General features: G+C 42.6%; 1 protein-coding gene across 1 annotated transcript in view; it reads right to left on the reverse strand.

The window, feature by feature from the left end:
• The window catches only part of FAT2 (FAT atypical cadherin 2), a 62,997-nt gene that overhangs the window by 35,391 nt on the left and 12,817 nt on the right, over nucleotides 1-14,789 (reverse strand). Inside the window, exons 6-10 of the mRNA XM_069589975.1 lie at nucleotides 13,612-13,751; nucleotides 12,696-12,977; nucleotides 11,418-11,628; nucleotides 3,149-7,207; nucleotides 1,417-1,613 (exon numbers count right to left, since the gene is read on the reverse strand). Of these exons, the coding sequence (XP_069446076.1) occupies nucleotides 1,417-1,613; nucleotides 3,149-7,207; nucleotides 11,418-11,628; nucleotides 12,696-12,977; nucleotides 13,612-13,751 (4,889 nt within the window). The remainder of the gene's footprint in view (nucleotides 1-1,416; nucleotides 1,614-3,148; nucleotides 7,208-11,417; nucleotides 11,629-12,695; nucleotides 12,978-13,611; nucleotides 13,752-14,789) is intronic.

Genomic DNA, 14,789 nt, shown 5'->3' on the forward strand with positions numbered 1-14,789 from the left:
TAAAGTATGAAGAGCTGAAGTATACACATATGCACATGCTTATATGTTTGTGTGAGTTGCTGCTGCTGCTGCTGAGTCACTTCAGTCGTGTCCGACTCTGTGTGACCCCATAGACAGCAGCCCACCAGGCTCCCCTGTCCCAGGGACTCTCCAGGCAAGAACACTGGAGTGGGTTAGAGATGTACATTTACCTGTATGAATGGGTATGTTATGGATAAATGTTATTTGGTGGCTCAGATGGTAAAGTGTCTGCCTATAATGCAGGTAGACCCAGGTTCAATACCTGGGTCAGGAAGATCCCCTGGAGAAGGAAATGGCAACCCACTCCAATTCTCTTGCCTCGAAAATTCCATGGACGGAGGAGCCTGGTAGGCTACAGTCCATGGGGTTGCAAAGAGCTGGACACGACTGAGCAACTTCATGCATGCATGCATGCTTATGTGTATCTTTGTGTGTATGTATATATGTATTTGCATATTTATAGAGTTATAATCTTTCAACTACATGTATGTGTGTGAGTACCTGCATATAAGTGTACACTTATATGTATATATACTGAAGAACTGGATTTTTAATACACTTGAATTATGCTAACTTGATGTCATAAAAATTTAATATTAATAGTTTATTTGGAAACCTTGAAGTAATGCAACCCCCCCAAATTAAAAATTATTTATTGTGTTTTAAAAAATATGTTTAAAAGCAAAGCTACATGACAATGGTTGTTGATTTACGTCCTCTAAGAATGCAATTTCTCTCCTGATGTATGTGTGTGCGCACACACACACACACACACACACACACACACCACTCAATATTTTCCTTGGGAAATTTAGTGTTTAATTATATGAGGTCCTTAGGAAAGTCTCCCTTATCAAAAATGTAGCTGCCCTGTCTGTATGTTTGTGTATACATGTATCCTGGAGGAGGGTTTCTGATGGTCTGTATAATGCATGCAGATGTAGGGATATGCACATAAAGACATGGTGAGTGGTGCAGGGTGTCTCTGGGGGAAAGTCTCTTTGGATATATTTGATAACAATGAGCCATGCTAACAAATTGAGTGATAGAGTGACTTTTCCATTGAACGTACAGACTGTTTGGAGAATGAAGTTACTTCTGGATATGTTTTGCAGGAAAAAAGGATCTTTTTAGAGAGTGTGGGGAAGGGAATGGGGAGAGCTATGGACCATGAATCCTAAAGAGCTTGGTGACATCCTTTTGGGAAGGGCAAGGAATTACCTGGAATGGTCCCTGCCCCAGGCACTAGTCTGAGGCCGGCCGGGGAGAAGCAAGGGCAGGTTTGGTCAGTGATGGCTCGCCTCAGAGATGGTACTCTGAGTCCTTCTCCTTCCTCTTACCCTTTGCTCCAGCTTCCTTATCTCCACTCCTCCCCTACCCTCAGCTGGCTCTCACCTGTGAGCACTGTGGGCTGTTATCATTGATGTCCAGGACAAAGATCTCCACGGGGACTGAAGCCTGGAACTTGCCATCAGAAGCTGTGATTCGGAGCAAGTACTTGGCTGTGTGCTCACGGTCCAGGGTCTTCCTCGAGAAAATTCTCCACTCATCTCCAACTTGGCTGATGCCAAACTGGCCCAGGGGGTCTCCCTCTAGAAATATGGGACAGAGTTTCCTGAAGCCAAGCCATAGGAACAAACCAGGCTTTGTACTATAGGTGACTGCCCACCTGACACTTTTTTTTTAGGGTTGCAGGGAAAGGCAAAAATTTCCTCCTTTAACTAGGGACCTACATTTCTTCAATGAGTCAGTTATTTGGTGTTATGAAACCTCTTCCTACTTCAAAGGTCTCCTGTTAAATGGAATTATCACTGCAAGAAACACTGCTCCAAAGTATGTGGCTAAGGGGCACACTTCTTTTGTGTGCATTGGAAGACATTGGGAGAAGTTAAAGGGAAGCAGATAGCAATTCTAGACAAGAACCTTCTAGTATCCAGTATCTGTTCAATAGTGGAGGGCTGGAAGGTGATCAATAACATTTAACTCTCTGAGGTTTTATTTTACAACTGAGTACACAGGCTAACCGGAGGTTCAGATGGCTCATTAGGTTTGCTTCTGAGTCATCTTTTCTTGACATCCATCATTGAGAGGGGAGATGGATTTTCGAGATTCTAAGATTCTGGAGCTCCAAGATTCAGCTATTCCCAGAGTTGATGATACAGTGGCATTTATTATGTTATTATTCAGAGAGTTTAAGATTTTTGTGTTTTTAAAAGTCTGATATTATAAGATGATAAGATTATTTCACTAAGACTCCATGTTTCAAACAACTTTTATCCAGGCTCTGTCTCCAGGAGTCTGTAATTCTTGGTTGGAATGCCATGCTTGTTAACTCTCCGCCAGACAGCTGTGAGAGCAGAACAAACTATGACTATGGGAATGGGATGACAAGGCAGCTGAAACACAGGGAAAGGGACACTGAGAAGTAAAGAAACTCTCTGGCCACCAGATGGCTGGTTTCACCCCTGGACAGAGATTGGAGTCGTTTAGGTTTGCAGTGGTTATCTACTGGGGAAAGCAGTTTGTAGGGTCTGGTTTTAATCCCAGTCCTGATGCAAGCTTGGAGTGTGACCTTGATTGAGTTTATCCTCCTATCTGGGCTTTGGTTCCCCCATGTGTGTGTGAAAGAAGAGGATTGGGTTGGAATCATAGCCAACCCACTTAACACTCAGGTCCTATGATTGACTAGGAAGCATTTTCTACTATCCACAACTTGCCCTTGGCAGAGTACTACTCTGCAAGGATAATCACCTCACAGAATCTCTATAGACCACACAACTGTTGATCCCCTCTCCATCTTCCAGAAGCTAACTGAGAACAGTTACAGTATCTCCCTTCTATTCTATCTACTCCAGCTAAGGTAATAAGAGATCCTCGTTACAAAGCACTTTCTAATTTATAGGGAGCTATCAAAGCTTTTTCAAGTTAGATCCTGTCAGCATCCCTTGAGATGAATTAAAACAGCCATGCCAAGTCTATAACTGGAGCAGTTGAGGTCCTGGAAAGTTAAGTGATTCGCTCAAGATCACACTGTTAAGTGGCAGAGCAAGGACTTAAACCCATGTCTTAAGAAACGTCTTACTGGAATTTTTTTCAATGCATCCCACTCTGAGATAGGTATCCTTACCTGTGATATAGCAGGTGACCTGTCTGTTCTGCTCAGAGATATCAGCATCCAAGGTTTTAAGAGTGGCCACAGGTTCACCAGGCTCACCGTTCTCAACCACAGATCCTCTATAGTCTTCGGAAGCAAATCGGGGGGCATTGTCATTTTCATCTGTAATGGAGACTTCAACCAGGACCTGAGAAGATAGCTGGATGGTCCGGCCATGGTCATAGGCCACTACATAAAAGTGGTAGATCTGGTTGGTCTCACAGTCAAGTTCCTGGAGTGTGGTGATCCAGCCAGTTTCACTGTCAATGGCAAAAAGTTCATGGATATTGCTACCAGGGTCCACTGGCAATCTGTAGCTCACCTGGCCATCATCCCCAGTGTCCTGATCATTGGCAGTCACTTGAATGACTGAGGTCCCCACTGGCATATTCTCAGTGAGAACAGCCTTATATGGATCAGCCTCGAATATAGGCCTATTGTCATTGACATCCTTCACTTGGATGTTGACAGAGACCAGGGAACCCAAGTAAGTGTCATTATGGGGGCAATGAGCCATCAAGTCAATCTGGTACCATTTGGTGGACTCATAATCCATGGCCTTCCTCACCTTTAGAACCCCTGTGTTTTGGTCCAAGGAGAAGATGCCATCCTTGTTGCTCTCTGGCGTGGTGCCCTGCACCAGACTATAGATGACTGGATCCTGAGCTGCCACTGCTTTAACAGAGCCAATTTCAGACCCCTCTGGAAGGTCTTCTGATGCAGAAAAGGTATATAGAGGTTCAGAAAATTGGGGCAAAGATACTTCATTAGGAACCACCTGAAGTCGTAACAGCATGAGAGAGTTCCAGTGAGGAGGGCCCCCATCCTGAGCTTTAATTTTTAAGTCAAAGGCCCGATTTTCCAATCCCACCAGGCTCTCTTTCACCTTGACAACACCAGTAATTGGGTTGACTTCAATGACCTCTTCTTCCAAGTCCTCCACTGAGTCCACTGAGTAGGTGACGTCTGCATTCCGGCCTTCGTCTGCATCATAGGCCAGCACCTGGATGACTGGGGAGTCCTTACTGACATTGGACTGAATGGATACAGTGTACTCAGATGCTTTGAACTGTGGAGGGTTATCATTTTCATCCGTGAGGATGATCTTCACAGTGCAGAAGGCCACGCGTCCTCCTCCGTCCTGAGCCATGACCTTAATGGCAATGACCCTTTCTGTGGAATTTTCCCGGTCTAGTTTCTGCAGTGTGGTGATCTGGCCACTTGGGTTTATGGAGAACTTCTCACCTGCTAGTTTATTGATGATGGTGTAATCTACAGTGCCATAGGGACCACTGTCTTTGTCTATGGCTAACAACTCAATCACCTTGGTCCCCACTTTTGCATTCTCAGCCAATTCTGCCTCATAAATATGCTGCTGGAACTCTGGGCTGTACTTGTTGGCATTTGTAGTGTTGATATACACAGGTACAGTTGCTCGGAAGACCCCATCAGAAGCACCTACCCTCAAATTGTAAGAAGAGTCCAAGTGCTTTTTGCAAAGGTTGTACATAGAAATTATTCCCGATGAGCTGTTAATGGAGAAGTGCCTGTCCTGATTGCCGGAAAGAATCAGGTACTCCAGGCGGGAGGTGTCCCTACTGTCAGGGTCAAGAGCTTGCACTTTGAGAACCAGGTGTCCGCAGGTTGCCAGCTCACTGACATTGGCTTCGTACTGAGGTTGCCTGAACTCTGGGGGGTTGTCATTGATGTCAGACACATTGACAACCACAAGGGTTTCACCAGTGAGTGGGGGATCTCCTCTATCCATGGCCCTGACTTTCACATGAAAATGTTGTTGGGCTTCGTAGTCCAGCTCTTGAACTGTGGACATTTCCCCTGTGCTCCCATTGATCTGGAAGAATTTGGAAACATCTGAGCCATCCTCTACAATCTGGTAAGAGACATCACGGTTCTGCCCTGAATCCCGGTCAGAAGCCAATAGTTGGATCACGGGAGTCTGAGCAGGCAAACCTTCTGAGATTGAAGTGGTGTAGACCAACTGAGAGAAGGTGGGAGGATTATCATTCACGTCCTCCACCAGGACTTCCACGGTGGCCTCAGAAAATGACCCCAGAGCAGTGTCTGTGGCTCTGACTGTGAACACGTGTTTGGTCTTAGACTCATAGTCCAAAGGGCCCGTCACGGTTAGGACACCAGTCTTAAAGTCAGTGGTGAACAGCATCAAGGGCTCTTCCTCTACAATGTTGTAGATGAGCCGGAGTCCCTCTGGACTCCGGGCCTGGGTGTGGAGAATAGGGGTATAGAGTGTGATATTTTCAGGCACTCTGACTTTGTAGTAAGGCGTCTGAAACAGTGGGTTGGATTTATTTCTCACAATGACAAGTACCTCTTCCTCAGCCTGGAGGGATGGAGTTCCTCCATCTTGAGCAATGACTTTGAGGCGATACTTATTCAGAGCCTGATAATCAAAGGGTTTCCTTAATGATATGTCCCCAAGATAGGGGTCAATTCGAAAATATGTGTAATCTTCTGCAAATGCATAGGTGACAGCACCATTCACCCCCAAGTCCAGGTCAGTGGCAGACACCTGAAAGAGGACATCTCCTGGTTCTGTGCCGTCTTGGATGATTGTGTGGTAGGGCAGATGTTTAAATTCGGGGCTATTGTCATTGACATCCTCAACAGAGACTCGGACCAGAGCCTGAGCCACCCTCTGAGGTGTCCGATTGTCCCTCAGTTCCACTGCCACCTCATGAGTGTCCTGCTGTTCTCTGTCAAACCCCACACCTCTCGTCTGCAACACACCTGCTGATTGGATCATGTGAAACATATCTGTGCCATTCAAAAGGAAGTAGGACAAGGTGTCGTTCAAATGATTGCCTTGGGCACCAAGAATCACCAGTGCCTTTCTCTCCAGTAAATTCTCCTTCACTGCTGCCCTGTAGACATCCCGGTCAAACTGTAAGGTTGTGTTAGGAGCTTGTGTCCAAGAAATCTTTACTAGTGCAGTATCTTGATACAGGCCATCAGAAGCTCTGACAATAAGCTCCCGAGAGAGTCCCAGGAGAGTAGGATCCAACACAGATATGCGACCAGTAATGGGATGCATGGCAATAGCTTCGTCAGCATTGCCAGTTTTGATGCTATAACTGACTTCTGAGTCATCGTCACTGGCCTGCACCGTAAGGAGCGCCATACCCCGGTGGACTGGCTTCATTATTGCTACTTCATATATCTGGTCCAAGAACCTGGGAGGACAGTCATTAACATTCCTGACGTTGATTATGACCTGGGCAGCCCTGGGTGCAAATAAGATGGGGCTTCCTTGGTCATGGACGTAGATGTTGAATCGGAAAGAGGGCATGCTTTCGTAATCCATTTCTAATACGGTGGTTAGAGTTCCCATGCTGGGATCGATTTTTAAAAACTTCAGAGTCTCTGGTTCCAAAATTTTATAGACCAACAAGGAATTTGCTTCTTTGTCACTGTCAGAGGCTCGGATCACGAGGGGGTTGTTGTTTTCATCCATGATCATGCTATTCAGTGGAGCTGCTTCACTAATTTGGCCCACAAAAGTCAATTTTGAGAACACGGGAGCATTGTCATTTTCGTCAATGATGTAAACAAGAACCATGATATCAGTAAATGCACCCGCCATATTGCTGCCTCGGATTTTCAGCTGGTAAGATGAGATTTTCTCATGATCCAGTTTCTTCTGAGTAGAAATGAGTCCAGAATATGAGTTCATGGAGAATACGCCGTTCTTGTTTCCCTCTCTTAACTCATAGGTAACTTCTGAGAAGCTTGTAGCTGAGATGAGGAGGATTGGGGAACCCACAGGGATTGATTCAGGGATCTCTACAAAGTACTCAGAGTTTGAAAAGACGGGGGCACTGCTGTCGGAGGGGTGGACGTGAATGATCACTGTAGCCAGGTCATGCCTTTGTGGGGAGCCTTGATCTTCTGCCTTCACTGTTAGAGTATACCGGGCATGATTTGCCTGATCAAGTTTCTGCGCTAGAGTGATGATGCCTAGCAGGGTGTTGATGTTGAAGAAACCTTCGCTGTTCCCTAAAACAAAAGACAAGAGAAATTGAAGTTTACCACATCCTCAAGAGGTACCAACTAGGCTTTCTAGATCAGTATAAGACAATCACGCAAAAGCTGGGCAGGGCAAAACCCACATCCTGTGCCACCATGGATTTAGTTATGCTACAAGATGTAGGGTAGGTCTGTCTTTATGAACTCTCTTAATTGGTGCACCTAGTACATGCTCCATAAATGGAAGGTTTTGGGGTCATAACTTAAAGCTACAAACCAAAGCCATAGTAGGGTTTTGGAGGAAAGAAAGGAGATTTATACTTTATAGGAAAAGCATACTCCTCTCTGTATTTCAGTGGTGACTTTTATAGGACAAGCTTCAGTTACATTATATAGAATTTTAAACCATTCTTTATATAACTTTGTTTTTTTTTTTGAAAGTTGACCTTTTATTATTTTTATTTTTTATTTTTTTTTAGTTTTTTATTTTTTTAATTTTAAAATCTTTAATTCTTACATGCGTTCCCAAATATGAACCCCCCTCCTACCTCCCTCCCCATAACATCTCTGTGGGTCATCCCTATGCACCAGCCCCAAGCATGCTGTATCCTGCGTCAGGCATAGACTGGCGATTCGATTCTTACATGATAGTATACATGTTAGAATGCCATTCTCCCAAATCAATTTATATAACTTTGAATAGCTTTGGTTACACACTCAGTAGTTGAAAATTGTCAATAGGGAATCATAAACTGCCTAAACTGACACAGACTGGGAAAACTGCCTTGTCTGTTCCCATATAGTCTACTTTGTCAGGGTTGGGAGTGAGTAGTGGGGGTTGAGTGGGGAGGGACTGGGTAGCACTTGAGGTTCTTGGCCAAATGCCCTTTCCACCACACCTGGATTTCCTAAAGGTTAGGCATTCTCAAACCACCTTTGCAGGTTTTTTTTTTTTTTTTAATATTCAGCCACTACCTATACAACAGTATAGTATACAACTTATACCATTATTTAATGGATACTTTCCTTTAAATTGATTTCTTTTTTAAATTTAAAGTATTTTTAACAGGCAACTTCATATATTGGTTCTTTAAAAAGCAGCACAGTATTGCTTGTTGTAAAACAGAGGTTACCATAAAAACCAGTTAATGAAAAATATTTTCTTAAAATTCTGGATAAAATCTATTGCTTGCTAAGAGGGTCTGGCCCAAGACCTACAGTCTTTCTGCAGCAAGAATTAGAAAATTAAAGAGATCCTAGTACCCAAAGGAATCTTCCTTGGCTAATCAGGAAGCCCAAATGAGAATAAAAAATGGACTCCTTTCTCCATGTCTGATTATTATTTTTATCGTCCTTTTAAAATTTGATATTTATTTGGATAAATACATAATACCATTTCAAATTTAAGTTGAGGGAAGTTGTGATTATGCAACATTACATAGTTCACAAAAGGTAATGTTGAAAACTAATCATGTTTTCCTAAAAAATTCTCAAAGTTATCAGTTTTTAGAGTCTGAACTTACTTGGGCTGCAACTATTCTTTTTTTTTTTTTCCCTTACTTTTTTTATACTATGGTAATAAACAGATAACATGAGGTCTACATTCTTGAATTTTTAGAGGTTATAGTGCAGTGTTGTTAACTATAAGCACAACGCTGTACAGAGATCACCAGAACTTATTCAGCTTGCATAACTGGTGCTTCTTTTCAGTTTTATTAAGATATAATTGACATATGACATGGCATTAAAGGTATATAACATAATTTGATCTATGTTTGAGTATATATTGCAAAATTACTACCACAATGTTTAGTTAACATCCATCACCTGATACAGTTTTTCAAATACGTTTTTTTTTTTCCCTGTGATGAGACCATTACCTATTTAATACCATGACTAACACCTGAACAGTTCTGCTCACCACCCAGGAGTACAAGTCCTTCACTCAGGGGAGTACTACTTATTATTATGCTTATTTCATTTATTATTTCTTTTTTTTTAATTTTTAATTTTTAATTTTTTTATTTTTTAAATTTTAATATCTTTAATTCTTACATGCGTAAGAATCATTTATTATTTCAATGGCAAAGTAAATAGCCAGGCTTCACCACAAAACCTTCCATCTGATTCTCCCACTAAGCGAAGTCACTCTGCAGCTGTCTATTGAAGTGATTTCCCAACTTGCCTTTGTTATACAAATCCCGAGGTTGATCAAAGAATGTGGTTTTAATGAGTAACCAGAAATTTAAAAGTAGTTCCCTTAAAAGTAGCCAAGTAAGCATAATCATAATTTCTTATTTTACTGCTGAGAGAAAAAAATATAGGGAATAAAATTGTATATTCATTTTGATCTTAGAACTACAGAAAGATGCATAGAAAAAGATAAGAGAGAAATACATGAAATTATTTTCTCTGGGTTATGAAAGCCATGGCCGAGTGTTATTTTTATTATTTTTTTGACCATACTGCTGCATGCTGCTGCTGCTGCTGCTGCTAAGTCGCTTCAGTCCTGTCTGACTCTGTGCGACCCCATAGGTGGCCTCCCACCAGGCTCCCCCGTCCCTGGGATTCTCCAGACAAGAACACTGGAGTGGGTTGCCTTTTCCTTCTCCAATGCATGAAGGTGAAAAGAGAAAGTGAAGTCACTCAATCATGTCTGACTCTTAGCGACCCCATAGACTGCAGCCTGCCAGGCTCCTCCATCCATGGGATTTTCCAGGCAAGAGTACTGGAGTGGGGTGCCATTGCCTTCTCCATGCAGGATCTTAAATTTGAACCTGTGCCCCTTGCAATGGAAATCAGTGCAGAGTCTTAATCACTGGACCACTAGGGAAGTCCTCTGAGTGTTATTTTCTTCTTCATAGATTCTTGTTTTTTTCAGGTTTTAAAGAATAACCATGTGTTACTTCTTCAATCAGAAGATTATTTTAAAACTAACTCAATGTGTAAAATAAAATTAGTAGCAGGGGGAATACCTTGGTGCTCCAGTGGTTAAGACTCCAAACTTCCTCTATAGGGCACCTGGGTTTGATCCCTGGGTAAGATCCCATATGTTGTGAGGCATAGATTTTTAAAATGTATTAGATTTATTAAAAAAAATTAGTACAACATCAGTGGGACTGTCAGTGAGAAAAAAGAGATGATTATACTTCATAAATCACAAAAATAAGCCATTAATGGGTTATTATTTGCATTATTATTCTTCAGGGATGACAGACTTCTGCTGTATGACAAGGTATAACAACTGTCTCTACAAAAAAGGAGAATGTGAAACATTTTGAGTTCTTGAAAGTATATAAGACACTGACAAGCAGTAAATGAACATCATTATGCTCCATGAAGGCAAAGAGCTAGTCATGCTCACCTTTGATCATCCATAGCATCTTACTCTATAGATACTAATTCATATTAAAGATACAATAATTATGATCAATTATGAATTATCAAACATTACAAATTATGATTAATAATTAGTTGGGTACTGGATATTATCACTTTTGTCATATTAACTACTACTTATAATTAACACTTAGTAATAACCCCTGGCACTTGTATAATATTTTACAATTTACAAGGTGTTAATATACATTTTCTCTGTTAGTCTTCACAAAGAGTTTCTGGCACAGATAATATTCCCATTTTTCAGATTAAAAAAGTAATAGGTATGAAATCATGATGTGGCCTTAGAAGAAAATACTCCTGAAACTATGCCATGTATTTTATCAAGTATTTATAGGTCCCTTTTATTGTACATGCACAAAGATACTATCTTTTAAAATGTTGCTTGGGGGACTTCCCTGACAGTCCAGTGGTTAAGACTCTGTGCTCACAGTTTAGTGGGCATTGGCTCAATCCTTGGCTGGGGAACTAAGATCCTGCATGCCACATGGTGTGGCCAATATATATACATATTGCCAGGACTTCATAAGCATCCTGTACATGTATGGTCATTGGTGGATATATATATATATATATATATATATATATATATATATATATATATATATCCTCAATGTAAATTCTCCCATAACTTGAGTAATCCTTTGTTACCATTCTCACCATCTTTGAAAGCACATTAATTTAGGTCATTATAGTTCCAGGGAATGCTCTAGAATGATAATTTGCCAAAGTTTAGCAAGTAATTGACACTTGAATAACTTGCAAATCCATGCTCCTGGTGCTTTTCCTTATTGCCAAAGCCCCTCTCCTCATACCCTGCATTCAGGGTCAGACCTCTCACCTTTGAGGAAGGAGTAGCGGACCTCAGCATTGGCTCCCCGGTCACCATCCATGGCTCGGACCTGGAGCAGCTCTGCTCCGGGGACTGTGGTGTCAGAAACACGTGTCTCATAGTGGAGCTGGGTGAAGCGGGGACGGTGGAGGTTTCTGTCCTCCACGTGAATGGACACCCACACAAAGTTCCTCTTGATGGGCATCTCCTGGTCGCGAACCTATGGGCCCAAGGGTGTGATGGGATGAGCAGCAAGCGGAATGGGGGAGGCAGCATTAGATAAAGGTCAATGAAATAGAATGCCAGTGAAAAATACACCCAATTGTAACTCTCTGTATTCCTTTAAGCTTTGCTCTGTGACATTCTTTTCTCTTTTTAAATAAATGTATCGATTCATGATTATTAGACTGAGCTATTTTCATGGATAATTCCACTTTAGGAGAAAGGCAGAAATAAGCAGAGGAGCAGTATTTTCCAAATTTGTTCTTGGAGAATATTAGTTCTTCAAGATGTTAGTGTATTATTCAGGAAAAAAAAATTCTATAGTCAGGTAAATTTAGGGAGCACTGAACTAAGCCAAGTTGATGTTTTCTTTGCTGCAGGACTTCTCAGAGCCTTTAATATATATTTAAGTGTCCAGAGGATGATAAAGTAGCATGTAAGAACCTTGAGCCTTGAGTGGGAAAGGCTGGACTGTGATTCTGGTTCCATCTAAAAAACTGTATGATGGTGAGCAAGTCTCTTCCTCTGTGAGCCTCAGGTGTAAGATAAGAGAAATAGGTAGGACCAGGACTGGGACTCGAGTGAGACACATGAGGGATGGAGGGCATAAATTCAGGAGGCTCTCACTCTCAGGGTTATGAAAGTGTAGGCACATGACCCTCGGAGGAAGCCCTCCTTCTTTTAGGCCCTTACATATCTGTTTGCTCTGGGTAGGATGGTCTCTGGGCCCCTCCCAGGTCTGATGCTATATGAGTTCATGTGATCACGCAGTCATGGAGCAAGGAGGGAATTGTTGGGGGTATTTGGAGTGAGCCCAGGAATAGCCAAAGCTGCAGGAACTTCTTTGGCAGCCATCCCATCTCTTTCCTCACTCTCAGGCATCCGTTATGGAAGATGCCTCTGGCAGGCAGTGAAATGTCACAACTCATCTCATGGATTATCACTATAAACATCAGTACACCTGGCTCAGTAGGGGAAAGGGAACCCTCAGCATGCCTCCAAGCATGTACACCCCCACACATCCGCATACAAGCACATCCTTACCCGAGTCTTTGGTTAACTCACCATGACTGTCAGTGTGTGCTGGGAAGGCCCCGAGCCCAGGCCCAATTTCCCCACAGTTACCAGGACACCACTACTGGGGTCCAGCTGGAAGAGACTGGCGCTTCCTGGGTCTTGGCTGCCGTGTATGGTGTAGATGAGGCCCTTGCCCTTGTCTTGGTCTGTGGCCTGGACTCGGAGGAGCTCCACGCCAGGCATTGTGTCCTGAGGAACTCGGACCTCATAATGAGCCTCCAAAAACTGGGGCCGATGGTGGTTAACATTGGCAATCATGGCAATGTAGACCTAGGGAGGCGGGAGAGAGAGAAGGCAGGCTGTAAGCTCCAGGGGGCCAGGGACCTTGTCTGTCTGCTTCTCCACCGTAACAACTAGGCCTGGCATACAGCAGTCCCTGGATGAAATTTTGTCGAATGAATGACCATATTTCAGAATCACAAGACTTTAAGATGGCGGTTTTCAAAATCAAAATTCTTCTTTAAGGGCCTTTTCTTCAGATGAAATTTTTGGGGTGAAATTCCAGTATATGAAGCAAATAAAATGGGCTGAAACCAGAATAGAAATCCAGAGCCCCACTTCCCATCATTCCTTATACCTATGAAAGCCCTTAGGTGCTCTATCTTTAATTGAAAACTGCTCATTTAGATAAAACTCTTCATTATACAGAGATCCACAGTGGGAACAAGAATCCTCCCAAGATCACAGACGTAGAAAGAGTGATCAGATAAGACTGGAATGCAGAACCCTGATTCCAGATTCAGTCTTCTTTGAGGTGCACACATGCACAGAGAGCCTTCTGCGTCCTCATCCCTACCAAGGAGGCCCCAGTGTGCGTTGGTGACCTAGTGGTGAGCACAGCTACTTCCAACCAAGGAAACCTCCTATCTCTTCTCAACTCAGGGCTCCCAGTGAGGCTTCTCACCTGGGTGGCAATGGTTTGGGAGCCGTCGGTCACCTCCACAGTCAAGTTATAGCTCGACCTCCTCCTTGTATCAAGAGGCCTGGCAATGACGATGCTGCCCGTCGTCTTCTCAATGTCAAAGTCCATGTCCTTGTCCCCACCTGGGAGGGGGGTGGGGGAAAGCATGCACAGCCTCAGTGATATAGGCAGTAATAGCACAAGTATTAACACTGTGGGATTTGGCAGATCTGGAGGAGCTGGTAGCCGATCCTATCGGGTTATTGTCAAATTAATATCAAGATCCAAGTGATGATTCAGGAAAAGGTAAACTTATAAGGACTGGGGAGTCCCAGAGGAAGACCAAAATTTGCCCTACCATGTATTCTGTTACTAGACTTAAAACATGCAGGAGTGATGGAGCTCTGTGTCATGGCTTACAGGCAGTTTGCGTGGTCTAGAGAAGCCTAGACATGGGAAAAAATGGAAATAACTGTTTGGCAAGAGGTAATTATTTATTAATAAACTATGAGAATCCAAAATATAGAAGTAGCATGCAGGTGTTTAAATGTCTACTAGTAGAAATCTGTTTAGTGACACAGAAATATGTTCAGGATATATTTTAAAAAGTTATAAAACAATATTTTCCTGTAACCCTAAGTGTGTGGGTGTGTAAAGAAGAATGACTAGAGGGAAACATCAAAATGAAAACAGTGGCTTAACTTCTATTTAGTGGGAGTTTATCCTCCCACTGATTAGGTGATTTTTATTCTCCTCTCTGTACTTATTTGTATTTTCCAAATGTTCTACAGAGTGCATGTGTTAATTCTGTACAAAAGAAAAAATGTCAAATGCTTACAAAGAACAGTGAATCAGCAATGGAAGTAAACCTAGGAGATTAAAAAGCTTGAGATAGGTTTGTTATCCAACCTCTGAAGCAGGTGGGAGTCTCTGTGATAGGACTTCAGGTGGTACTGAAGCTCTTAGATTAGAGATTCTTGACCTGGAGTCCCTGGCTGGGTTTCAGAGAATCTATAACTACCCCCTGCCCTAAATTTGTTCACAAATTTGTGTGTGCATGTGTGCAAGCACATGCACACAGGTCACAAGTATTCTTCTAAAAAGAGAGCCTAAACATTCATCAGATTCCCAAAGGGATCTGTGAACCACTCCCAACCCCGATATTTTCTGACAAAACGTTG

This window comes from Ovis canadensis, chromosome 5 (genome assembly GCF_042477335.2).
Source record: "Ovis canadensis isolate MfBH-ARS-UI-01 breed Bighorn chromosome 5, ARS-UI_OviCan_v2, whole genome shotgun sequence".
NCBI classification, from domain to species: domain Eukaryota; kingdom Metazoa; phylum Chordata; class Mammalia; order Artiodactyla; family Bovidae; genus Ovis; species Ovis canadensis.